Consider the following 27,998-nt stretch of genomic DNA (forward strand, 5'->3'; position numbering starts at 1 on the left):
CCATATTCAGAAGAGACAGGTAGCTAGCTGATAAGATTGTCAAACACAAATTTCCCTTCAGACAACCAGTCCTTTCTCCCGCGGTAGCTTTCTGATTCCTTTTATCCTCTATTGCCTATGCTCAGACAGGGAGAAAAATAAATTTATTTTAGATCCAAAGAAGTAGTTATTCAGTTTTCATGGGCCATTTCTTTTTACTTATTTACTTAGGCATAGCCTAAGAGTTCTATGATTCTTCCCAGTGATTAATTTCTTCATATTTCATTGGTCATACATTTTTTAAGTGATAATTTGCTGGAAGTAGCTGATTTTTCTACCCGAGTGGAATCAAATTGGATTTTATGTATTACTGTCTTCAGCCGTCTGCTGGTATTATTCTCTAAAACCATGACAACCTGGCTGTGCTTGATGATCTTCTCTAAAAATACAGGTGCCTGAATCCACTCTACAACACACACTAAACCAAAATCTCCAGGAGTTCTAAGTTGGGAACTACTTAGTTATCCAGAATTCAGGGGTCCACAGCTCTAGCTGGATTTTTATTTGAAATACGAAAGAAGCTTATAGTATACTTTTAAGGTAGGAAAGTGTTACTTTTGGGAGATCGGTTTTATGACCAAGTGTCAACATTAACAATATGGAGCAATGGCAACTCCGATAATAATATTTATTAGTAAAATGTATAAAAACAAAATGAGGTGACCTCTACCTATTGATGTGAACTTTTTTTCTAAAGATAAATATCCATGTCTTTAACCTCAACAGAACAATCTTCCAAATAGTGGACTGGCAACTTGTGCATCAAGAGGTATATATTGCAGGTGTGCCTAAAATTCTTGCCTATTTAAATTGTTTTCATACGTATTTAGCTGCTGAGATCCATGTGGGTTTATACCTTTGCTTTTATTTTCATCTGAAAGTTTAAAATAGCATTATTTCTAGAATGACTCTAAACATCCTGTTTCATATTATCTAAATATATTCCATACTAACATGTAAACATACCAAACAACTTTTTAAAACCTATCAGTTTACATCCGACTTAATATTTTCCTTTTACATATAAAAAATTATCTTGAGGTGTTTACTTAAGTGAGTTTTCCAAAGGACTAACAAGCTTACATCTTCTGAATGCTAAAGTTTTTAACTTTTTTCATGGAAATCCTTCTGCCTTATTAAACACTATACGTAGTAATCTGACTTTAACTCCTAATGACAAGGGCCATTGCAGTGATACCTTTAGAATCCTTAGGAGCACAGAGCTTTGTTTACTTTTGTTGTCTCACTCTAGTCAGCTGCACATTCCTGTCTAGTTAGTCTCCTTAATTTCTCTCCATTTATACCTGTCAGTGTTCTGGCAGCTATTCTTTCTCCCACCAAGCTTTTTATCTGAAGTTTGCCAAGACCGTGGGGCACCTGATTTTTTAATCAGCATTGGTCTTTATACTTTCCAAGGCTCTATGAAGCTTTGGACTGAAAGACTACATACAAGGTCTGTGATGGCTAGGCTTCTGCTTGGGGGCTTAGTGATCCCCTTCCCCCAATTTTGGTTTGTGTAAAAGGCAAACCATCTGATAGGAAACACTCTTCATCCCCTTACTACCCTATACCACAGGGCAGTGGTTCTCAAATTTGAACATATATCAGAATCACCTGAAGTACTTAACAGCTTGCTGGGCCTCACCTTCAGAGTTTCTGAGTCTGGATGGGGCCCAAGAATTTGCATTTTGAATAAGTTCTCAGATGATGCTGATACCGCTACACCTTGAGAACAACAGCCTTAGGGAACTTTACTGTCATTAATAATTTCCACCTTCCATTTCTGTATTTTGGAAATGTATTATCCAACAGTACTTCATAATGTTATAACATTCTCGTATATGTTCTTTTTTTTTAATAGATCTTTATTGGAGTATAATTACTTCACAATACTGTGTTAGTTTCTGTGGCACAACAAAGCGAATCAGCCATATGCATACACATGTCCCCATAAAACTCATCATGAAGACCTCACCCTTATGACCTCATCTAAACCTAATTATCTCCCAACGGCCCCATCTCCAAATGTAATAACAGTGGGGGTTAGGTCTTCAACATACGAATTTGGGGGTGACACAGTTCAGTCTGTAGTAGCATCTTATAATAACATCTCATGTATTTTGTCACAGACCAAAAAAAAAAACAAAAACAAATATTGTTTTACCTGTGCCAGGGCTTTGTCTCATATCTGTCTCTCTTAGGTCTTCTGACATATTACTGACCAAGTCGTCTTCAGCTGCATCTCCAGCAATGACTGTATGAACATAGTGGGATATATGGTGGTTTGTTTTTTATTCACTTTCAGATTTGTGTTTTAAGTTCTGATATATTATTTTCCCCTTTAGAGTGAACCTGATACTAAAAACTATGGTTGTTTACTTTTCTGTAGCTTAGATTCCCCATCCTTAAACATATTTTTTAGTCTTAGGTCACTATAAATATCTGGTGTTACAAATCTCTTACTAGGTCTTCTGACATAAAACTGACAGTCATCTTCAGCTGCACCTCCAGCAATTACTGTATGAACATAATCAGGCCGCTGCTGTTGGGCTACTTGATCACCAGTTATTTTACATTTTAATTTTAATGGGGGAGATGTATAGTTCTCCAGCAGACCAGTTTCTTTTCTTGTCCACCAGTGAAACATTTTAGGACTTCTCACCACCATTTCCCAATCCTAACTCTCTATCATTTCCCTCTCTTTCCCGTAGACACACACTCATACTCTTAAGAATTAGGACTGCATCATTTAATGATGTTAAGATCTAGAAACATTATGTTTGGTAGAGGTCTTTAAGAACATCTTGTCCAGTCCGCCATTTTACATAGTCAGGTCTAGAGGAGAGACTTGTGAGTTCAAAGTTCCACAGAGACTGAGTTAGAACTTGGATTTCCTGACTCCTGGCCTAGAACTCATGCAGTTTATTTCATGCTGTCCGTCATGTCTTTGTGTATATTGCATCTCAATTCTTTGGGTTAAACTCATTTTGAAGAACTTTATGATGTGTCCCAGGACAACTCACACTTACATTCTCACAGGTTCTGTATTTTTCTAAGTTTTTCACTGCCCCTTTTCTGTTTACTCATGATTTTACCACAACCAGTATGAAAATTTGCTTTAACTTCTGCCATCTGGAATTGCGTTTTTGCTCTATTAAAATTGGTCTTTTTAAACTTCTAGAAATTCAAACTTCTTTCCTCCTTCTGTGTAACTCTGTACTATTCTCTGTGTTCTGATCAAATATATGTGAAATCTGTTTCATGATAAATTGAGCAATTAGCTTGTTGAATAGCAGTTAATGAAACCTATTTAACTTAGACTGTATTCACGTATTGCCTTTTTTTTATATGGCAGCATGATGTTAAGATTACTCTTCTTTGCCTTCCTACCTGTCTGATCTTCTTCCGTTTTTACATTGGCACATCCTGTGGCTTGCTTTCCATCGTGGGATTCCTGTGCTTGTGAGTTTTCTGTTTTACTGTGTCCCAGAATAGCATCCAACTCAGTAAAAAATTTCATACTCTTAGTCATGCCTAGGTCTTGAGCCATTCTTACAATCTTGTATTCATGTTTTAAGTTTTTGTACTTTGTTCTGCACTGCTTCCAGTCTCTCTCTATTCCGAGTTTCTGAAGCTCGGCAGCAATTTGTTCAAATATCCTTTTATTTCTCACTGTTCCCTCTAGTTGTTGTTGTATGCCTTTATCAGACCAGATGCCTATTAGAGCCCTGACTTCTGGCACAGTCCAGTGTTTTCCTCCTTCATTTGCTACAGCTGGAATGAAAGTTGGATGATTAGGGGGTTCCATTATTGGTGTAGAGTTACCTGTACCGGGTGGGGAGGGAAACAGATATATGGGTTACATACGTCAGCTAAGATAAATAATTGGATGCAACATTAGTAAAGGAAGTAATTTTCTCTGTAGGAGATGGAATGCAAATCGTAGCTTAGCTTTTCTCTTAAACTAGTTGGGAAATGGAAGTACAGAACCTGAATCTGTTCCTTACCGTGACAGTGACTGGCTTTAATAAAGCTGTGTTTTTAATTAGTTACATTTCGATCAACTTTCTTCTCTATCGTTTCTTTCTCTTCCATTCCACTCCTTTAGTATGTGGGATGTATGTTAGTATATAGTGAAAGTCGAATATATAATTTTGTAATATTTATTTGTCAAAAGCAATAAATATAATTACATAAGAAAACAGCTTGTTGAAGACAACTTTTTCGTGATAGGTGTGAGCAATTTATCTCCTTCCCATGCTTTTTCTTTATCTAATGGTTTCCATTTGCTGCATATCAGAATCTCCTAGGGAGCTTTTATAAACCACTGCCCTCACCCCTCATCCCTGGATTGTGATTCTAGTGTGCAGTTCAGGGTTGAGAACCAAGAATATTCATGAATGAAGGGCTTGGAAGAGGCACATTAATAACTGGTGCTTCCTACTCTTTGTGAAAATAAAAGATGTCCCATTGGTTAAAGATCAAATGCCAAAGTGAAATATTACATTCTTTCAATGCAAGGAAATGTGCCAGAAATTTCATAATGCATTAGGCAGAATGTCTCCACTTAGTTATAAATCCTTTAATAACTTTGTGTTACATCTCTGGTACAGTTTTGCAACTCGTTTTATGGTAATGGCATTACTTGACATTATATTGGTTATTTAACAACCCATTATCTTGTTTTTCTCAGATTTCATGTTTAATAAAAAGGTAGTTCAGACCTCAGCATCCATAACATTACTCATTAAAAAACACTATCGTATTTACTTGAGGTACGGAGTTGTTTTTATTTTGTGGTGTATTTAATTTCTTTTCTTTAAGATGCTTTTCAGTCTTTTTCCATACTTGGATTAACTTTCAGTAAGAATTTAGAAGCAAGAAGGAGATTTATGTTGACTTTTTGGGTGAATAAAATCATCCTTGACTTCATTATGGATTTGATATTATTTACTTTCAAATATAAAATTCTGGTTTTCTTAGACCCCAGGAATGCTGAAATCATATGCTCATTAAATATTAGGCACTTACTATGTGTAATTTTGGCCATCAGATTCCTTACTATGTTTAAAGAATAAAGATTGGAGGTTTGAAGGCTAATATTTCCAGGCAATTTACATTTTGTTAAGGAAATCATTTGTTTTAGAAATGATTTTTTTTTTTTTGTATAGGTTGGTAAAAAAGAGGGAAACATAAATTAATCTTAAGTGTTTCTACCAGGAAAACGCATCCATTTTCTCGGATTTGAAACCAATCTTACTTTCCAATTTGAAATTGGATCAGTTTCATTACATATTTGGCCCACCATACCATACCTACCTAGTTCCATTGGTCTGACATGAGAAACCAAAAGTAAAGGATTTCCTGGGATGTCTTCCTTGTCTACTGATGTAACTGACATTTTGCCTGGAAAGAGAGCATTCCTTTTAGAAATAAGTACGAAGGAAAATTAAAATTGGATTATAACTGATAATGCTAATAGTTTGAGTTGAATTTGTTCATATTCATGAAGGATTATAGATTTAGGGTAGATGCTTTTTGTAATAGTGGTATAATATGGTTTAAATATTTATGTACATAAAGAGAAATCTAATTTCTTCCATCCTATTGACATTTTGAACTTCCACTAGAATTGTTTGCTTATTTTATAAGTTTCTAGAGATGGTTGTAGTTAGTTTTCAAATTAAATTACGTCTTTAAAATGAGGTATTTTCTTTTTTTTGTATTTTAGGTGCTTTAACATAGTTGGCCCTTTAAGTGATATGGTAATGTGAGAGAGAAATCCTGCAATGAGATAATCAGAAAATCTTGTTTTATTGTCATATATGGTCAAATAGCTGAGTTTGTATGTATCTTATGTAACTAGTTGATGGATACATACTAAACTTTCCAGAAATTAATCTAAGTTTTGCTTAAATGGACCAAGGAATGTACCATTTAAAAGAACCATGCCAGCCTTGAAATATGAAGACATCCTTCCTTGATCTCCTTATATCATTTCCACATGTTTTTCTAATTTTGTTTTACTGAGTAACAGAAATAGCATTATATTTTACATTAGGAGATCAAATGTTAGGTATGATTTTGATGGTGTAAACGTTCATTTTAAAATCACTATTCACCATTATAATTACAAGGCATTACATTAAAGAATAAGAAAATGAATGCTGTTTATCATCTTAAAGATTATACTGGGGATTCTTATATTTTAAAAAAACAAGTGAAAAATAAGGGAAGTATCAGTGTTTTCAAGTGGCATAATTATATAAATTTAAAACTCAAAATAAAAATTGTCAGTTTTTAAATCAAGTTTCATAATTATTTGAGGCTAAATTGCAGTTAGGGAATGTTTTGGATTTAGTTGGGAATATGGGAAATAAAAACTGAAGTTACATAAGAATTCTCTTTAGAGAGAAGAACAAAAGATATTCATATCCCCAGGTAATTTAACAACTGAGCTTGATGAGAACAGCAAGGAAGGGTAGGGTTTGCTATTCTGTTATCTGCTTTAGGGCCTACTTTCATTTACTGAAAAGGTCCTGGAGCTGCACATATAGGTGGGGGGAAAAAAGAAAAGCTGTCTCTCCCCAACTTCTTCAGGGGATTTCTCTTTTTTTTCCCTTAGATTGGTCATTCCTAGCATGAATCCCAAAATTGTATGTCGGGGTCCCATGGCATGGAGATTTTAAACTGAAACACTTAAGTCATTATTCCTAATGCATTTGTATATAGGAAGAGGAGGGAAAGAGAGCGGAAACTTTCTTTCAGTGAAGGAATATGATTTGGCCGCAGTCGGCCAAAGGTATTCTGAGGTTGAGGATAATTACAATTTCCGGAACATGAAGCATCTTAGAATTTGTGTTTGGGTCTTTTGCCAAGGCTCAGTCAGACTACTTGCTGCCTAACAGAGGGGACCAGATCCTCTGTCCTTACCCCTTGCATGAATGCGGTTGATCCCAACAGTAGAAAAGGCACGTTCATTTCCTTCCCTTCCTCTTTTTACCCTACACCAATAAAAATTCTGCTGCTTCCACCAAAAACACCAGAAGACATTATAAATGAATTAGACCTGGAGAAAGGAGAGCTTTCTAAGCCTTAGAAAAGAAACTATGTGACTATGTTAAAACTTTCAACTTTTGTGGGTTTAATAAAAATCAGCCAAACTTGTAAGGCGAAAGAGGTCATGCAGATTTTTCTAAGACCTCAATTGACATGAACAGTCAGTCAATTTGTAAAACTGAATAAATATGTAGGAAAATGTTCCACAGCACTAGTAATTAAACAAACGCAAAGTAATTTATTGCATACACTGTTGTACTCAGTTCTTTATTAAATTAGCATACTCCATTATTTATTAAATTAGCAAAGTCTCTCCCCCTTTCAACCTCACTCCATAATCTTACTTGACAGGGTTCTATAAAAGGGACAGTCTCATTGTTAAAGTACAATTCTTTTGGAAAGCAGTTATTTTAGCAATATGTTTCAAAGTAATTATAACCCCCCCGACCAGAAATTGAACTCTGATAGTCTATCCTAAAGTAATAATTTTAAATTTGGACAAAAGATAATTGATTGTAGGGAATTCCCTGGCGGTCCAGTGTTTAGGATGTGGCGCTTTCACTGCTGGGGCCCAGGTTCAATCCCTGGTTGGGGAACTAAGATCCCGGTGTGGCCAAAAAAAGAGAAAGGTAATCGATTGCAGCATCCGTTATATAAGGGGGCAAAGACCCAAACTCTGGTATATGCACTCAGTTAAATATTATGGAACCATTAAGTAACATTTAACCCTAAATTATGGTCAATTCTGGGTATAATTTAAAGATTATTTTAAACGTAAACAAAATGCTAATTTTTTTGTAATTTTATAATTTAAAAAATTGTATAAAAACAATCAGTGGCATTGTGGAAGATAATGTGAGAAGGGCCTGAAAACTAGGGAGGCCAGTTAAGAGGTTATCCTAATATTCCATGCGATGATGAAGTTCTGGATGGTGGTAATGAAAATGTAGCAGAGAGATAAATTTATGAAACACGTCAGTAGATTTTTTTTTAAGGACTTAGTGACTGACCAAAAATCAAGGTTGTCTCAAACATTTCTATTTAAGTGACCAGAAATATAGTGATAGTAAGGTGGAAGCAATTTGTAGGAGGATCAGTTTTGATGGGGAAAGAGAGTTGGTTTTAGAACTGGGTGTTTGACATACCCTAAACATACATGGTTAAGGTGTATTGTGGGCCCTGTGCTTATGAGTGAAATGGGGAGTTTGGAGCCATGCAAGTAGCTGAAAGGGCTAGAAGATCCCATTAAGAAGTGGAGATACTAGCATCACATCTTCATTACGCCAATCTATGGTTAAATCAAGGCCTTTCAGAAGCTCAGTGAGTGATTTACTTATTGTTAATCAATACTTAAAGCATTTAGATGATGATGAGTGCAGAGTGATTAACTGAATAAAATAATATAATTACTGTTTAACTTGGTAATGACTGCAAAGCTTTCTCAGAATTTGGTTTGGTATTAGAAGTGTAAAGGCAGTAAGTTGGGTGGATTTTTTACCAAAGGATTTTATTATTGAGCTTTAAACACGAAGTTCAGATAACCCAAGTTAACTCAACTGTAATCTCTCATCTTTAACCCCCCTTCTTATTTGGTACCTTTATTATACCACTTACCACTTTCTTTTGGGTTACATTTATTCACAGTTCCCTCCTTTCTGTGGTTATATCCATGAATGCATGTAACTCACTGCTTTGCACACGGTGTACACAGACAGTAGGTATTAAACAGATTTTGAATTGAATTGAACAACTCTGTTCTTAAAAATAGCTACTCTTAAGATTTTGGCCATGGGAGAAATCTCATTACTGCCATTGATTTTTCCCAATTTGCCTAGTGATGCATTCGGCTTTCACAGTGAGCAAATTCTATGTAAATAGTGTTGGGTTTAACAACACAACAGCTCAAGAACCTTGTTTTAATAAGGCATATATTATTTTGCAGATATTGTATTTTTTGCAGATTAAAGGTTTGTGGCAACCCTGTGTCAAGCAAGCCTGTTAGCGCCATTTTTCCAACAGCATGCTCGTTTCGGGTCTCTGTGTCACATTTTGGTAACTCAAGATATTTCAAACTATTTAATTGTATTATGGTGATCTGTGATCAGTGATCTTTGATGTTACTGCTTCAACTCACTGAAAGCTAAAATGATGGTTAGCATTTTTTTAGCAATGAAGTATTTTTTAATTAAGGTATATACATTGGGTTTTTTTTAGACCTAATGCTGTTACACATTTAATAGACTACAGTATAGTGTAAACAGACTGTATATGCACTGTGAAACCAAAAAGTTTGTGTGACTTGCCTTGTTGGGATATTTGCTTTATTGCAGAGGTCTAGAGCTGAACCCACAATATCCCTGAGATATGCCAGTATTTAAATCATTTAATCATAAATCATTTAATCTATCAAATCTATTTGTTTTACTTACTGTTAAAATGGAGATGTTCTTCCAAACAAGTATTGAAGTTCTTTATCAGTTATTAGTATTTTAGTGCTTTTATTTATAAATTTAGGAAAATGGGAACATAATATAGAGCAGAAAGTTCTGTCTTATTTGGAGCTGTGGGAAAACAACAGTTGAGCAATATTTTTTTTTTTTCACGACTCCTAAAATTAAGACTTAAAATATTTTCAGAACCCAATCCATTTTCCAAAAACTGCATCAACATGGGTAAGGAGCAGTTGGCACTAGCAGTTGGTGTCATTTTAATGTGTTTTTCCTGTATTTTACAGATTTTTTAAATGGTTGGCATTAAACTCTTTTTTAAAATTAATTTTTACCTTGTGCAAAATAGCATATACATAACAGGTCAGTTATTTTTCTCAACCTTGATATTTCAGGCTATATTTATCATATGGACTCAAGTCTGGTTCTTTTACAGTTTGTTAGGTAAAAACAAAAGAATGGTACTTTTTCTTTTTACCTTCAGTGATCTCTGGAGCTGTACTTTGGCTCAGCGTTGCCAGGCACCTGTCATTTGCATCTTCCTCTGTTAATTGTGTGGCAGGTTCATACTGCAGGATCGCATCCAAATCATGGAAGAACTTCATAGTTTTAGAGCTGTCTCCAGAGTTGTGGGCATATTTAACTGTTCTGTATTCATATTTGAGATTTTTGTACTTTGCCCGGCACTGTTTCCAATCTCTGTATACTCCTAGTGCTTGCAGCCTTTTAGCAATGTAGATAAATATTCCTTTATTTCTCAGTGTTCCATAAAGTTGTTTTCGTATATTTTTTTCTGCCCAGATACTTAGCAAAGCTTTAACCTCTTCCTCAGTCCAGTGCTTTCCTGCTCCACTCTCCATGTTGAAAGTGACCTGGAAATGATTCACTATTTCTAGCCAAGGTTTTGTTTCCTAGGAAACCAGACGGCTGGTTGTCAATAAGCTCTGAAGAGCTGAAAGGATCTAGTTTAACTGGTTCAAGCTGCCTGAGGGGAGTAACTTGAGAAACTGCCAAATAAGCAGGCTTTGTGATTAAAGAAGCCTGGACCTAAATGATTCCTAATGTTATTCATTTCAGCTTTAAAGGAAAAATTACCCTTGAGAGGAAAGGGAAAGAAAACTTTTTTTGTCTTTATTTCTAGTTTACTATATGATTGTTGATTTTTTGTTTGTTTGTTTTGGAAATGGTTGGCAGAGGTTCTTTCTGCCCTAAGGTTTATGGCTAACATTTTTATTTCTCCTCTGATATGAATCACTTAGTCTTTGAACATTGGTTAACTACAAACCACATCATTTCACTAAATAAATAAATCCTAAGTCACAAATTATTCATTTATATAGGATGTAGAGTATTATGCATGTCTGTTTTCAGCATAATAGTTCATAGTATTTAAAGCATTGGTAAGCTTTTAGTAAAATTTAAAGCATTTAGTAAAATCACTTCAATTTTAATTTTTTAGATTTTTACTTTGCAAGTACATTTAATATTGTAGTTTTTCTTGTCATTAAAATGTCTGAACAATTACAATTTTGGAAAAGATCCTTTTTACCAAATAAATCATGTATTAATTGTTAATGTATACATACATATTATGGCAGAGATTTACTTTTTATTTCTACGGTGATATATATTCTTTGGAACAAAAATTTGTTAATAAACATCTAGTATTTATAGCACTTGTTCAGAACTATTAAAAATTGTTGAGCACTTTGAACCTTTATTGTATCTTTTGAGTTTGTACTCCACTGTGGTGCAGATCCTCTAAGTCTTACCAGTGTGTTACCCTACCTAGCTAGAAGCCTAGCTTCTGGCTTTCTTTGTATCATCACCTAAAAATACTAATGCAGGAAATGAGATACAGAGTGCCTCATCAGCTTGGGGTTTTTTGAAGTAGCATTTATTTTCTGAAGACAAAAGTGATAGATATTTGTCAGAAAAAATTTGATGAGTGCAAAAAGCAAAACAAAACAAAAAAATAAATTTTGTTCATAATTCCAGTACCCACAAGCATTTTACCTGCTATTTTATTTGGAGCTTTTTATTTATATCTACATACTCAACCTTATTTAGAGGTCACATAATACAGAGGTCAGAAGTACAGGTTCTGAAGTCAGATTGTCTGTGTTCTAATCCTGGCCGTGCCACCATTCTCTGTGTGGCATTAGACAAGTTACTTCTGTTTCTTTAGTGTTGTCCTTTTCTGTAAAATGTGAATGGTAATCATAGTACCTACTTCAGAGGATTGTTTTCAAAGCCTAATAAATTAGATCATTCATGTAAATGCTTAGGACAGTGCCTGGCATATTAGTTAGAACTCAGTCTCATCTGCTGCTATTGCTAATTGTTGTCATTGTCATCATCATGACATGATGTGGAAGTGGCACTAGTGCTAGTAGCATTTACTGTGTTGTCAGACTGAGTTCATGGATGTTATTGAGAAAAGTATGTTTCATAAAAGTCATTAAGAAGCTTATCAATGGGGTAAATTTAACAGCTGATACCTTTTTATATTCACAGGGGTCAGGAGAGTGCTGGTATTGTGACCAGTGATGGGAATTCGATACCAACATTCAAAACACACAAGGTATATTTAAGCATTAAAAAATGTTGAGTATAAAGGTAACAATAGCCCAAAGATAACTAGTATATACTGGTGAGGGGAGGAACTTTGAATAAAAATAATCTGTAATTAGAAGTATAGTTGACCCTTGAACAATGCAGGTTATGGACGCTGACCTTCGTGCAGTCCAGTATCTGCATATATCTTTTGACTCCCCCAAAACTTAACCACTAATAGCCTACTGTTGACGGGAAACCTTAACTGATAACATAAACAGTTGATTAACACATATTTTGTATGTCATATGTATTATATACTGTTCTTACAATAAAGTAAGCTAGAGAAAAGAAAATATTATTAAAATCATAAAGGAGAGAAAATACATTTACAGTATAGTACTGCCTTTATCGATACAATAAGCTTATGTTGTCTTTTTACAAGATAAATTCTGTCGGTACCTATGTTAATGTAGTCTTAATAATATAGAACACTGTATATGTTATATGTATTACTAACACTAGACCTCAAAAATGAAAAGATAATGTGAAAAAATTCATATTTATAGGTATAACAATTCATGCATTGGTAACAAAGAAGCAGCAATATGATTGCTTTATGGTTGCCTAGCCTATACACTAATAAATGAATCGTTATCAAATATCACTCACTTTATGCCTATGTAAGGATGGGCTATCCACTTTAATACCAGTCTTGCACATGATGTTGTACATGATGACTACTTAGACAATGGTGATGGTGGTGACACAAAAATGTCTCATACGGTTTTTGCTGTACAGTTACTAGGTTTTCACAAGAAGACTCTCACACATCCACAACAGATAAGTTTATTAACTGTACAGTATGTTGATGATTCACTATTCATTAAGTGGAAGTGGATCATCATAAAGGACTTCATCCTAGTAGTCTTCATTCCTAACGAGTAGGCTGAGGAGGAGGAGGAAGAGGAGGGGTTGGTCTTGCTGTCCCAGGTGTGGAAGAGGTGGAGGAGGTGGGAAGGGGAGGCAGGAGAGGCAGGTACACTGTATGTAACTTAATGAGAATATGTCATAATTTCTGTCTGACTTTTTTGCTTTTTTAATTTCTCCCAGAATGTTTCTATGTGGTACCAATCGTTCCACGGTTTGCTTTAGTTTCAGTGCCTGTATCATAGAAGGGTCCGTGTTGTAAAAGAAGTCCAAAAAGAGTCTTGAATAATCGGAACCCTACTGCCAGAGTGTCAGTTTGTTTCTGGCACTGCTTCTTCTGTGTCTTATTCCTCATCATCTGGCACTGGTTCGAAAGCACTCATCTCCACCAAGTCATCTTCTGTTAATTCCTCTGGTATGGTGACTGTTAGCTCTTGAATTTCTCCAAGATCCTTATCTTCACCTTCATCCCACACACCTTCATCCCATCCCATTTTTATTTATTTATATATTTATTTTTATTTTTTATTTTTTTGCCATATCCACAATCTTTTTCATGATTTCTTTGACTGGTTCTGTCGTAAATCCTGTGAAGTCGTGCACAACATCTGGACACAGTTTTCTCCAGCAGGAATTTATTGTTTTGGGCCTGACGGCTTTTCCATCTTTTTCTCTAACAACAGTGGCATCTTCAGTGGTGTAATCCTTCCAGTCTTCCATGATGTTCTTTCTGTTGGGTTTGTCTTCCATGGCGTAGACAGTCCTCTCCATACAGTACCTTGTGTAATGAGCCTTGAAGGTCCTTATGATCCCCTGATAGGGAGGCTGAATTAGAGATATGTTTGGGGGCAAGCACACCACTTTGACCGCTTGGGTCTGACCATGTTGAACTCATGGGGTTCTGGGTGGCAGGGGCGTTGTCCAATACCAAAAGAACTTTAAAAGTCAATCCCTTACTAGCAAGGTACTTCCAGACTTCAGGGATAAAGCATTGATGGAACCAGTCCAGAAAAAGTGTTCTTGTTGTGCAGGCTTTCTTGTTTTTTGTTTTTTTTTAATTTTTATTTATTTATTTATTTATTTATTTATTTATTTATGGCTGTGTTGGGTCTTCGTTTCTGTGCGAGGGCTTCCTCTAGTTGTGGCAAGTGGGGACCACTCTTCATCGCGGTGCGCGGGCCTCTCACTATCGCAGGCTCTCCTGTTGCGGAGCACAGCCTGCAGACGCGCAGGCTCAGTAGTTGTGGCTCACGGGCCCAGCCGCTCCGCGGCATGTGGGATCTTCCCAGACCAGGGCTCGAACCCATGTCCCCTGCATTGGCAGGCAGATTCTCAACCACTGCGCCACCAGGGAAGCCCCAGGCTTTCTTGTTGTACAACCATGAGTTAAAAGACTAGCAGCCAGACTTCCCTGGTGGTGCAGCAGTTAAGAATACACCTGTCGGGCTTCCCTGGTGGCACAGTGGTTGAGAATCTGCCTGCCAATGCAGGGGACACGGGTTCGAGCCCTGGTCTGGGAAGATCCCACATGCCGCGGAGCAACTGGGCCCGTGAGCCACAATTACTGAGCTTGCGCATCTGGAGCCTGTGCTCCGCAACAAGAGAGGCCGCGATAGTGAGAGGCCTGCACACCGCAATGAAGAGTGGCCCCCGCTCTAGAGAAAGCCAGGGAAGCTGCAACTAGAGAAAGCTCTCGCACAGAAATGAAGACCCAACACAGCCATAAATAAATAAATAAATAAAAATTTTTTTAAAAAAAGAATATGCCTGTCAACGCAGGGGACATGGGTTCAAGCCCTGGTCCAGGAAGACCCCATATGCCGCAGAGCAACTAAGCCCATGCACCACAACTACTGAGCCTGCGCTCTAGAGCCTGTGAGCCACAACTACTGAAGCCTGCACACCTAGAGCCCGGGCACCGCAACAAGAGAAGCCACCGCAACGAGAAGCCTGCGCAACGCAACGAAGAGTAACCCCTGCTCTCCACAACTAGAGAAAGCCCGCATGCAGCAACAAAGACCCAACACAGCCAAAAATAAATAAATAAATAAATTTATTTAAAAAAAAAAAAAAGACTAGCAGGTGCTGTTTATCTTTTCCCCTCAAGGCTCGGGGGTTAGCAGCTTTATAGATAAGGGCAGTCCTGATCCTAAACCCCACTGCATTTGCGCAAAACAGGAGAGTTAGCTTATCCCTTACTGCGTTAAATCCTGGTGCTTGCATTGCTTCACTTCCTTACTGATAAATGTCCTTTGTGGTATTTTATTCCCCACAGTAGGGCACTTTTGCGTTAAAACCTGTTTTTTTTTGCGTTAAAAACCTGTTCAGGCAGATATCCTTTCTCCTCAATGATTTTCTTAATGCCGTCTGGGAACTTGTCTGCTGCCCCTTGGTCTGCAGAAGTCACTTCTCCTGTTATCTTGACATTGTTTAAGCCAAATCTCTTCCTAAAAGTATCCAACCATCTTTTGCTGGCATTTAATTCTGCAGCTTTAGATCCTTCACCTTCCTTTTGCATTGCCATCATATAATGACTTCACTTTTTCTCGAATCATATTAGATAGGTATGCCTTTCTTATAACAATCATGCACCCACATAAAAGCTGCATTTTCAATATGAGATAAAAGGGTATTTAACAAAAAGTGCAAGATTTTTGTGCCTGCTGGTGTAGCTGCAGCAACGGCTTCGCATATTTCCTTTTCTTTTTTTTTACAATGGTCTTTATGCTGGATTCATTTATCTTGAAATGGTGGGGCAGCTGCAGCTGCAGACCTCAACCTACAGTAGACATCAAGCAATCCAACTTCTTCTTGTGAAGTCGTGACTGCTTCTTGGGAGCACTTCCAGCATCACTAGTGGCACTTTGTATGGGTCCCACGGTGTCACTCAAGGTTTACAGTGTTGCAGTAAACACGAAGAAAAATACGCAGGAACTGGGAGAGGAGACATTTTACTGCAATAGGCAACTTGAGGTAGAGATGAAGGGCTCACCCGGAGAGGATTAGTGTCACATGGCATTTTAAGTGGGTACTTGCAGCACTTGAGCTCCCTGCAATATTAACAGGAGGGGGCTCCGAAATTATTACAGTATTACTGTACGGACTGCAGTTCATTTTATGCAGTTATGATGTAATACTGCACCTTTATGTTTGTTTACATTTCTCGAAACAGCAAATAGCACAGTTTATGGTTTGTGTTTGTTGTGTGCATAAGTTTTGATAAATGTTAACATTTTATAATAGGATTGTGTATATTTTGTGGTAGTAAATGATAAAATAGACTAGTATCTACATATATTTTATTCATGACATACCTATCTTTTTCTTAATTTTTTTCAGTTACTCTAGGCTACACGGCTCATCTGCCAAGTATTATTAAATTGTTGCAAATCTCCAAAAAAATTTTCTGATATATGTATTGAAAAAAATCCATGAAAAAGTGGACCTATGCAGTCCAAGCCTATATCGTTCAAGGGTCAACCATTTCTATTTGTCATTCCTATTTTTATTTCTCTCCCAGTGATGATTTGCTAGACTGACTCAGACAAGTCATTTATTTGAATACTTTAGCATGCTTTAATTTAAAATTACAAATAATTTAGTTTATTGTATTTGACAAATGTTAACGCTTAGTACATCTGTTCTTCAATGTTTTATCAAAAAGTATCTTATAAAACAAGCACTTCAACATTGTGACTACATTAAATACCACTGAATTTTTCACTTTAAAATGGTTAATTTTATGTTATGTGAATTTCACCTCAAATATATATTTTAATGCATCACAGTTCTTACAATTAGGTTAGTCCCTTTGTTTTTTTTAAGATTAGAATTCTGAAGCACAGAGAAATTAAGTGAACTGCATTTTCTAATTTGGGATTGTCTGAGCAGAGGCATATAAAAATGCTACTAGTGTTTTTTTCCCTAAAATGAGCTCTTACTTTGACTTTGCAAGGGAATGGGTCTTGTAAATCACGTCTTTACTGAAGACAATTTGAAGAAATTATATACTTCAAATCTTGGAATTGGACACACGAGGTACGCCACTACAGGAAACTGTGAATTAGAAAATTGCCAGCCCTTTGTTGTTGAAACACTTCATGGGAAAATAGCTGTGGCACATAATGGTGAATTGGTAAATGCTGCTCGCTTAAGGAAAAAGGTAAGGTTTTTTTAACGCTTTTTTCATGATTGTAATAAATTACTGAAGTTATTGAGGAACTTGGAAAAGGGTATTATCCTATTGTTGCTACCTGTTATCTAACTGCAAAGAACAACTGTATCAGAATTAGCTGGAGTACTTGTTATAATTACAAATTCTAAGAGATGCCTCCCCAGAGTCTGGGGAGGGACCGGTTGCTGAGTCTGCATTTTAATATGCTCCTAAGGTGATTCTGATGCACTGCTGTGGAGTTGAGATTTGGAAAATTGATTTAAGTATTCCCAGAACTTTGTCCTGCCCTCTTCTTAAGCTCTGGCATTGTCATTACAATAATACAGTTTTTTTCCTCCGAAATGAAAAATTTTTTTTTATTCAGACAATTTAAAAAATATAAATATGAAGTAAAAATTATTTAAAAACTCACTATTTAGAGGTACCACTGGAAGTTCCATCCTAAACAATACCCAGGTCATTATTTTTCACCTAACCCCATACCCAGATGCTAGACTTCACCTCTACACATTTCGCTGCATCAGGGGTGATCAGTGAGGATGGGTAGCCACCGTCACCACCACCAAAAAACCTGAGTTGAGAGCCTGCACTGCAGTGTGCCACTCTTACGGGAATGTGTCCTATCTGTCAGGAGTGTCGAGGGCTGAAAAAGTTAGAACCATAATCCCAAACCCTCATGCCTTCTCCGTCCCCCTCCTCCAGCCACCCACTGCAGGTCTACATTCCATCAAACTTAGTTTTCAAAAGCTTTCCAGTATACCTCCTAAAGCACTTTTTCCCCCCTTTTTTTCCTGTTTGAAAAGATTCAGACACTTCCCATTGCCTCCAGCAGCGGTTCTCCGTTATTATGCATACATACCTACCATTGGTAGGAGGCAGGATTCCTTAACTGAGCATCTACACAATGCCTGATCTCTTCTCTTGGCAGGCTATTGGGTGAGGGGTGAGTTAAAGCTTCCCCTCTAATGACTGCAACTTTTCTCCTTTCCAAATAGCTTCTGCGTCATGGTATTGGTCTGTCAACAAGTTCTGACAGCGAAATGATCACACAGTTACTGGCGTATACCCCTCCTCAGGAACAAGATGACACCCCAGACTGGGTGGCAAGGTAATGGTAAAAGTAGGCTGAGTGTGCAGCTCTGGTAATGAGAGCTTGGTCTTGCATGTGTTTGTAACTAAAATTATTCATTCAATTATTTAATTGATTCCAGGATTAAAAACTTAATGAAGGAAGCACCCACGGCATACTCGCTGATTATAATGCACAGAGATGTGATTTATGCAGTACGAGATCCTTATGGAAATCGTCCTCTGTGCATTGGTCGTCTTATTCCTGTATCTGATATAAATGATAAAGGTAATGAACTTCAAAAGAAATATAATTTTATAATGCTTTCCCAAGTCATTGTCCTACTATTGGCACACCCTGAAATCTTTAGGTATAAGGAGCTTATTGAGTAAAAGCTAGGTAAAAAAGAAAAAAATGGCACTTAGTTTTCAAAGTACGTTTCCTTGAGTATTCTGAGCTGAGCCATTTTTAATATATTTAATGGACATTCCTGTTTTGTCCTGTCTGAGTGGCCTATTCATATCTTTTGCCCAGCTTTTTCATTTGTGCAGTATGATTTCAGTGATTTTCTTTTTGACTTATCAGATGTCTTATTCAAGCCATGAAACCATATTGTTTGAAGGAATCTTGGGATTAATTTTATCTTTGGTTCTAGTCAAATGAGGAACCATATGCTCTTAAAGTCACAGTAATGGATATTCTATGAGCTCTTTTGCTTACCTATTTGGTGTTTAACTGTTCTCTTGAAATACGTAGCCTCTTTTAAAAGTTCTTGAATTCAGTAACTGAATCGATTGTCTTGTGATTTACAGAAAAAAAATCTTCAGAAACAGAAGGATGGGTGGTGTCTTCAGAATCTTGTAGCTTTTTATCTATTGGTGCAAGGTAAGTTTTATCTCACTCAGCAGATCAACTTTTTCCACATCAATAAAAAAAATTTTTTTTGTTTCTGATATCTGCAAGAATACATGTTTATAAATGCAGTTCCTTTTGTACATTGTGCTCAGCAGTTGCACTGACATTAATGACCCAGTAATACCTTCTAATCCTGGAACTGGCATCCTGTTTTCAAAATACCATGAGACTTATTTTAGAAAGGAAGAATCTCCTCAACAAGTAATAGTTATGAGCAAAAAATTTAAGCCAGGATAAAAATGTTCTCTTTAGCCTTCATGCTTTTAAAAATCAATAAAATATAGGGCTTTTAATGTTTTAAATTCTAAATTTGAATTTAGGGGTAACAGATTTATGGAAATTACTGCTGGAGGAATACTAGTGTTTTTTTTTTAATAAATTTATTTATTTATTTGTTTTTATTTTGGCTGCATTGGGTCTTCGTTGCTGTGTGCGGGCTTTCTCTAGTTGCAGCGAGCGGGGGCTACTCTTTGTTGCAGTGCACGGGCTTCTCATTGTCATGGCTTGTCTTGTCGGGGAGCACGGGCTCTAGGTGCGGGCTTCAGTAATTGTGGCTCATGGGCTCTAGAGCACAGGCTCAGTAGCTGTGGCTCATGGGCTCTAGAGCACAGGCTCAGTAGTTGTGGCGCACTGGCTTAGTTGCTCCGCGGCATGTGGGATTTTCCCGGGCCAGGGATCAAACCCATGTCCCCTGCATTGGCAGGCGGATTCTTAACCACTGCACCACCAGGGAAGCCCAGGAATACTACTTTTTAATTTTTTAAGCCAATAGACTTTATATTGAGCCATTTTTCCTTTATAAGGGAAGGGACTCTGTGTGCTTTATAATAGATAATTTGCCTTAATTTGACTGGTTTATTTATAGTCTTCTTTAATATTGTTTCCCAAGATATTACCGTGAAATCTTGCCTGGAGAAATTGTGGAAATATCCAGACATAATGTCCAAACTCTTGATATTATACCAAGGTCTGAAGGAAACCCAATGGCTTTCTGTATCTTTGAATATGTTTATTTTGCAAGACCAGATAGTATATTTGAAGGTAAGTAAAGTATCTCTAACTATTGATATAAATCTATTATTTACCTCATTGAAACATGGCAATTCTTGGGCCCAAAGGCTTACCTGGCTCTTTGAAGGCACATAGTTATATGTTGCGAACTTTGGGACTGAGCTTACAAGTCATAAGATCACAGTTTTTCCTTTTCATCTGACTCTTGGATTTTGTTTTCCTTTTAGGAGTAAGGATTATGATTTTCAGATATGTATTAAGGTTAATTCTTTTTTTAAAGAGTGAATTCCCTCAGTTTATGTGTTTCCACTTTAGTGTTTTTTTGTCTTGCTTTTCTTTTTCAATTAATTAATTTATTTATTTATTTATTTTTGGCTGTGTTGAGTCTTCGTTGCTGCACGCTCAATTCTATAGAGTTCTAACAAGCTAGTTTCTTAGAATAGTGATATTATGCTGTGCTATATTATAGTAAGTAAAAATTTATTTCCTTTTCCAAACATTCCAGACCAAATGGTTTACACAGTAAGATACCGTTGTGGTCTGCAGCTGGCAATTGAAGCCCCTGTGGATGCGGATTTAGTTAGCACTGTCCCGGAATCTGCTACGCCTGCTGCCCTTGGTTACGCAGCAAAGGTATTTTCTCTTAATTAACACACAGTGAATTGCTCATTTAGCACTGAGATTAGAAATCCATGTATATAAAGAGAAACTCATCAATTTATTGTAAGGAAAAAGAAAGTGTTGGTTCCTTTGCAAGAGTTACTTATTTTCCAGCCTTTTCATTCAGTGGCACTATTTTTTAATGGGTCCACAAAAAGTTGACCCAAAGACTAGGAAAACGATCCCCTTCATTTTAAACAAATAATATCATGACTATATATAGAATTTAGTGGTAATATTTGGTTACTATTAAGTACCCTCACAAGCCGCTGGTGTATTTATTCCCTACTGAATGTGGGTGATAATAAAGTTGTTTATGTTAATTTTGTATAATGTTCTTAGTACTATGCTTAATTTCATTTTTCATAACCAGGTAGAATGTATAATTATAGTGATCCTGGTGTATAATACCCAACATTCACTACGTTGGAAAGTTTAGTTTGTGAATTTTTAAATGAAATAATATGCATACATTTTAGAGAAGTATTACCTTGTTAGATGGATAAGTCACCTCCTGTTCCTCAGAAAGTATCTCCTTAGCCTACTGGTTTTAATTCATTTCCGGCTGACAATTTTTAAATATGTGAATTTTTCTGACAGTGATTTATTCTTTGTCATGTGTTCACATTCTTGGTGTTTTTTTCCAAGATAGAGAAATAATATGTGTTTAAGAAAGAAGCATTACAAATTCTAGCAAAATGAATTGTTTTTCCTACTAAGTAGAGGACTTTCAATAATTTTTCTTTTTGCCTTTTCTTCCCTACAGTTTAAATAGTGAAGGAAAATTATAATCTGATGATGGAGAGCTCAGAATAACAACCACATTTAAAATTTTTTACATACGTTATAATGGAAACATGACCTAGAGAAAACAGAACCATAGAGTTCTCTGTATATGTGCTACTCATTGTCCTTTTATTCCTTCTCTGTCAGTGTGGGCTTCCGTATGTGGAGGTGCTATGTAAAAACCGGTATGTAGGAAGAACATTCATTCAGCCAAACATGAGGCTAAGACAACTTGGTGTTGCGAAAAAATTTGGAGTATTGTCAGACAACTTTAAAGGCAAAAGAATTGTTCTTGTAGATGATTCAATTGTGAGAGGCAATACCATTTCACCCATAATCAAATTGCTCAAAGAATCTGGTGCAAAAGAGGTAAGTAATATTAAAACACCTATCCTAAAGCACCAATAATTACAATATGATAGTCATGAAAATTTTATGTTAAAATTTTTATAAACCTAATTTTAAAACTAACAAACCACAAAATAGACTACTTATAAATTTGTAGAGTATTGATTACTTTTTCTTTTTGAAGATATAGAAGCAATCCTAGTGTAATAAATTTGACACATTAGGTTATATTTTCAAATCTCAAAGCTTATTCTAACTAAATAGTTCAGTAATTCAAATTACTGAAGTGAGATGTCATTTACAGCTAATAGTTGATCAGATTTAGAAATAAAATCTATTGTGGAGAAAATGGTATAGAAAGCAGTATGACAGTCTATTTAGAAAGCAAGTTCAGATCCATTACAATAGTTAAAAAGAATAGACACAAATAAACAAACAAAAGAACTGGAAATAGGTCATATATCTACCAGCAGGAAATAATTTAGTAAATTGATACATCAGTATGATGAAATATGATGCAACCATTAAAAACTATGATTATGAAGACTGCAAAACACGGGAAAATCTTTGCTGTTACAAGAAAGGTAAAAAGTAAATGTGGACACTGATTATAGCTATGTAAATGTTCCTGACAAAAGGCAGAATATAATGATAGATTAAAAAAATAGACAAACATAGCTCTTTGTAGTAGTAGTAAGGTTTTTATTATATCCTGGTAGATGTTATTTTTCTTTTTCAAAAGGTAAAATAAGAGGTAGGCAAAGGTGCCATTCAAGTGTTAGAAGAAAAGAATGAAGGTGGTCCTAGGAATATAATAAATGAGAAATGACAGATCAGAAGAAAGCAAGGTCCTTGTTAGTAGGTGACAGAAGGAAACAATGGGCATCTCTGTAAAAAGAACCCTTTACAAGTGGCTAACATTTTGAAATTCTTGTTCAGGACACTTTGGAGTCTAGGACAGGGCTGCTCAAGTAGGATTCTTGGTAATGAATTAATTCTAAAAGTAGTTCTGACTGAACACTGGAGTTCTATATGTATATCACATGATTTTCTAGGATTCTTTTCCACCTATTATAGTGAAAGAAATTTTTTAGTATGCTTTATTACCCGTATGTTGTTAAAGTATTCTGTAAAACAATTTTATGTTGTATTTGTCAGTGACAGAATTTTGCATAATTGTTCTTACAGTGAATGTCAAACTAATGAATGTGTGAAATGATTTCTTTCCAAGGTACACATTCGCGTAGCTTCACCACCAATTAGATATCCATGCTTCATGGGAATAAACATACCAACAAAAGAAGAGCTTATTGCCAATAAACCAGAATTTGAGCATATCTCAGATCATCTAGGTAGGTATTACAATTTCTATAAACTTTTATCTTTATTCATTTATTAACAGAAAATCCAAGCTTGTCAATCTTTACACTTTTAATAAAAAATAGTGTTCAGTATTTATTGAAAGTAAATGTCGTATGTGTTGAGCAGATGAATAGTGAGAGAGCCTGATATGTGTGGACACCATAGTGAGTGCTGTGATGGAGAGCTAGGCTAAGGTGAGATCAGAGAAGAAGGAAGAAAGGCTTTCCTAGTAAAGAGAACTGCTAATCAGTTAAAGCCTCCCAAAGGTCAGATCAGAAGAAAAACAAAAGCAATTTCACCACAGATTCTAATAGAATAATTTGGATGTGGGTACAAATCAAAAAGTGAAAAGCTTATATAGGCTTATCTTTAATAATGAGGTCAGAAGTCTTGGAGATGGAGGTTATCCTTGATAAGACATTTGCCTTTCAAATTCAGGTGAGGTATAAACTATAAATATCACATACGTGTTCATCCATGTATGGTACCTCCACACTGATTGTTTATGACTGTTGTTTCTCTTGACTGGTTGTGCCTGTACCTTACCAGTTAAATTTTTTTTTTTTTTTTTGTAAATTTGTTTATTTATTTATATTTTATTTTTGGATGCGTTGGGTCTTCGTTGCTGTGTGCGGGCTTTTCTCTAGCTGCGGTGAGCGGGGGCTACTCTTCGTTGCGGTGCGTGGGCTTCTCATTGCGGTGGCTTCTCTTGTTGCCGAGCACGGGCTCTAGGCGCACGGGCTTCAGTAGTTGTGGCGCACGAGCTTAGTTGCTCCACTTCATGTGGGATCTTCCCGGACCAGGGCTTGAACCCGTGTCCCCTGCATTGGCAGGCGGATTCTTAATCACTGTGCCACCAGGGAAGTCCCCAGTTAAATATTTTGAATGTCACTCAACTGATATATTGTGAGCACTCACTCTTTGCCAGGAACATATCTATATTATCATAATAACATCACAAAACTGCTACAATTAGGCAATATTTCCCTTATCTGATAGCTGAAAAAAAAGGCTTAGGAAAAGTGACCTTGAGCTTAAATTTGAACCCAGATCTTCCTGACTTCAAGATCTGTTATTCAAGAAAATGACTTCTAAAGCCTTCTGAAGCCATTCTAGACTTGAATCCTCCACTGCTGTTTTAAATTGTTATCCCTTAAATTCCAATTTAAAATTTAAAAAAAATAATAAAGGCCCTGAGTTTTATTGATTCTCCAGCCACCACCGCCCCCCCCCCTTTTTTTTTTAAGAGAGGCTAACGGAGAAAATTCCCTGGTGGTCCAGTGGTTAGGACTCCAGCTCTCACTGCCGAGGGCCCAGGTTCAGTCCCTGGTCAGGGAACTAAGATCCCACAAGCCATGCAGCCAAAAATTAAATAAATAAATTTTAAAAAATTAAAAAAAAAAGAGACAGGGGCTAAAGGAGAAATTTTTATTTTGGCCTATGTTTTTCTGTTTGTAACTATTCTCTGTTAAGGCAGTTCTTCCTTTCCAAAGGAAGTCTCATGACCTTTTTCCCTGTCTTTCCCCTGTAGGAGCAAACAGTGTTGTGTATCTGTCAGTAGAAGGACTGGTTTCATCTGTACAAGAAGGGATAACATTTAAAAAACAGAAAGTGAAAAGGCAAGATATTATGGTTCAAGAAAATGGGAATGGTCTGGAATGTTTTGAAAAGAACGGTCATTGTACAAAGGAAGATGTTATGGTTCAAGAAAATGGAAATGGTCTGGAATGTTTTGAAAAGAACGATCATTGTACAGCTTGTCTGACTGGAAAATACCCTGTGGAACTGGAATGGTAGCTGCTAGGGGCAGAAACGATGTTTCAAAACACAAAGTTAGTGGAGAAGTTATAGTGGTTACACCTCCATTTACTGTTACTCGGTACAGTGTGAAATGCCACATGCTTGTGTTATAAGTTTTGAGATTTTTTTTCTGAAAAGGGTACCAAAGTCCTGTGATTTCTTTAGTAATCCTAGATAAATATTTTGGTATTATCTAGGAACTTGGATGATCCTTTCAGTTTTATTTAGTAGTTTAGTACTTTTCTTTTTAGAAATTGTATACATTTAACTTCAGATCATCAACAGTAATGCAACGAATCGGTAAATTTCTGTTTAAGAGAGGATTGCCAGGTACTCTACTCTCCCACAGGTTCTTAGAGAATTTTGTGGAATGTTTGAGAGTTATGGAAATTCAGTTATGGAATATTTTCATAATTGTACCTTGCTAATTACATGTAATACAACAATATGTGGTATTCTTTTTTTTCGCTCAAGCATTGGCTAGCCTTTTTCACCTGCTCAGAGAAGGCAGGTGGTCAGTGGCATTTGCCAGGTCCATGCTTTAAAGAGTTTGCAAGAGGTTAGACTAAGGTGTTGTGATGCAAACAGGACATGTGAGTTAAGTATAACATTTCATGCAAACCTTGAATCCATTATACCCCAAAGTTATCTAGCATCAAGAGTTCTCTTTAAAAAAAACAAAAAACAGAAGAAGCACCTTTTTGTGCCTCACTTTCCCCACCTGTGCAATGAGGTGCTTATATTACTAAATTAAATAACTAGCAGCAGTTATTTTGGTAGTTAGAGCCATCATTCCACCCCTCAGTTTTAAGACAGTGCATGATTATTAGCTTTTGAAATGTTGGCCGTTGGTCTGCAATCGAGATTTCAAGAGGGAGACATACAGCAGTAATTTGCAACCTATCTTTGAGATGCTCTGAGAATGACTGTAAAAACATGGCTGTGCAAAATATTTTCCTACATTTGACCAGAAAGTATGATCCATACTACTTAGTGCCCTTATAGTAGAAGCCCAGCAAGTAACCTGGTACATTTGAAGTAAAAAATAATTTTTTAGATTCTAACAAACCTTTTACCCTTAATTTGATTATATGCTTTTTTAATGAAGTGCTTGATCACTTGCAAATATACTGTGTATGCAATGAGATGATCAAGTAGAAACATTGTAGGGGCCAATTTTAAGGATCAAGGAGACAACAACTTTTTTCAATTAGCATGCTCGTCTAATTCCGAGCATCAACGTATCACTTTTTCTACTTTGTTTTATTGGGATCTAATGAATTAGATTTTTTTAAAGGTTTTTGTTTGTTTGTTTTTTAACATCTGAGATTTAAAACTTTAAAATGACTTGCCCTCAACCCTTGTTTGTGTAAGATTTTTAAAACATAAAAGTGTTTGTTTCTGTGTTATTACCATGATTTGGTGTACATAGTGTCCAAATCCACCTAGAATTGTAATATTTATTAATAACCATAATCTTTTGTGTTCATTTGGTATTTAGTCTCATGTGTTGTATCATGGCAGGCCAAGAGAAAATGCTGACAGCTCTTAAATCCCATGTGCAGCGGGCAGCAGTGGGTCAGATAACCCTGTGGTGGTAACACAAGCAAACTGGCATCTGAATAAAGCCCTGGGACCATTTGTGTGTATAGCCTCTTGCCTTAAATGTATTCCTCATGGCAGCATATGGAGGAGGCAAGACCTTATGGGTCAGTTTTGAACCAGCCTTACTTACTTTGATTTTTTTAAAAACAAGAGACTCAGGGAAAGTACTAAACCAAAATCTCTGATTTGACTTTTGTGTTTTCCATAGTTTTTATTTTGTTTTATTGAGATGCTTTTATAAAGGAAAATGGTACTGTGACAGTTTGGTAATTCTACAAACTTCTTACTCTTTCTCCATCATGGCCTTTTATTTCACAAGTTTCTGAAGTGTGAATTACAATTTTATACCAGTGTAATCTCAAATGTTGTTTAACTGCTTTAAATTTATATAGGTATTGTAAACTGCAGAGCAAATGAGAAATGTGTTTTCACAGGATCTATATTGTGTACTAAACTAAGCCTACTTTTTGTGACTTCCTTGTGATGCGTTGGTGACAAATATATGTAATGAGTACATTTAAATATGCGTGTGTACTTTTTCTAAATAGTGACTTTTAGGTAGTGCATTATGGTGAACAGCACAGTGACAGTCACATCCAGGATCCATTCTTGGCATCAGCTAGTCATATCTTATTTCTCTGGTTCAGGCATTTCAGTAAATAGACCATCTCTTATCAACCAGGCAAAACTGCTGGCTGAGTAGGAGGGACAAATAAAATAATTAGAAATGCAGTGCTAAGTAAGCACTATGTTAGTGCCAAGTTGTGTGGAAACACTAGCAAGAATAGGGAAGGTGTCACAGAAGAGGAGGCTTAGATTCCCAAACTGCATGTGTGTGTTGGGGAGGAGTACTTTTTAAAATAAAAATAAAGTAGGTACATGAATAAACTGTGGTACATCCAGACAATGGAATATTATTCAGTCCTGAGAAGAAATGAGCTGTCAAGCCGTGAAAAGATGTGGAGGGAACTTAAATGGATATTACAAAGTGAAAGAAGCCTATCTGAAAAGAGTACATACTGTATGATTCCAACTATATGACATTCTGGAAAAGGCAAAACTATGGAGAGAATAAAAAAGATCAGTGGTTGCCAGGAGCTGGTGGGGAGAGAGGGGTGAATAGGTGAAGCACAGGGGATTTTTAGGATAGTGAAACTATTTTGTATGTTACTATGATGGTGGATACATGTCATTATGTATTTGTCCAAATCTGTAGAATGTATGACACCAAGAATAA

At 36.3% G+C, this 27,998-nt stretch overlaps 2 protein-coding genes across 4 annotated transcripts in view; one reads left to right on the forward strand and one right to left on the reverse strand.

Annotated features, from left to right (window-relative positions):
• PAICS (phosphoribosylaminoimidazole carboxylase and phosphoribosylaminoimidazolesuccinocarboxamide synthase) overlaps positions 1–10,411 on the reverse strand; it is a 52,034-nt gene extending 41,623 nt beyond the window's left edge. The window contains exons 1-4 of one of the 3 annotated variants that reach the window (XM_057546700.1): positions 10,024–10,411; positions 5,359–5,445; positions 3,430–3,864; positions 2,204–2,293 (exon numbers count right to left, since the gene is read on the reverse strand). In XM_057546700.1, the coding sequence (XP_057402683.1) occupies positions 2,204–2,293; positions 3,430–3,864; positions 5,359–5,445; positions 10,024–10,405 (994 nt within the window). In that variant the 5' untranslated portion in view covers positions 10,406–10,411. The remainder of the gene's footprint in view (positions 1–2,203; positions 2,294–3,429; positions 3,865–5,358; positions 5,446–10,023) is intronic. The other 2 variants (XM_057546701.1, XM_007165285.3) reach the window with 2 other exon arrangements.
• PPAT (phosphoribosyl pyrophosphate amidotransferase) overlaps positions 1–27,998 on the forward strand; it is a 38,745-nt gene extending 10,747 nt beyond the window's left edge. Inside the window, exons 2-11 of the mRNA XM_007165283.2 lie at positions 12,063–12,129; positions 16,987–17,193; positions 18,201–18,313; positions 18,417–18,562; positions 19,087–19,159; positions 20,079–20,230; positions 20,706–20,833; positions 21,794–22,015; positions 23,226–23,346; positions 24,888–27,998. Of these exons, the coding sequence (XP_007165345.1) occupies positions 12,063–12,129; positions 16,987–17,193; positions 18,201–18,313; positions 18,417–18,562; positions 19,087–19,159; positions 20,079–20,230; positions 20,706–20,833; positions 21,794–22,015; positions 23,226–23,346; positions 24,888–25,153 (1,495 nt within the window). The 3' untranslated portion in view covers positions 25,154–27,998. The remainder of the gene's footprint in view (positions 1–12,062; positions 12,130–16,986; positions 17,194–18,200; positions 18,314–18,416; positions 18,563–19,086; positions 19,160–20,078; positions 20,231–20,705; positions 20,834–21,793; positions 22,016–23,225; positions 23,347–24,887) is intronic.

Source organism: Balaenoptera acutorostrata, chromosome 5, assembly GCF_949987535.1.
Source record: "Balaenoptera acutorostrata chromosome 5, mBalAcu1.1, whole genome shotgun sequence".
NCBI lineage: Eukaryota > Metazoa > Chordata > Mammalia > Artiodactyla > Balaenopteridae > Balaenoptera > Balaenoptera acutorostrata.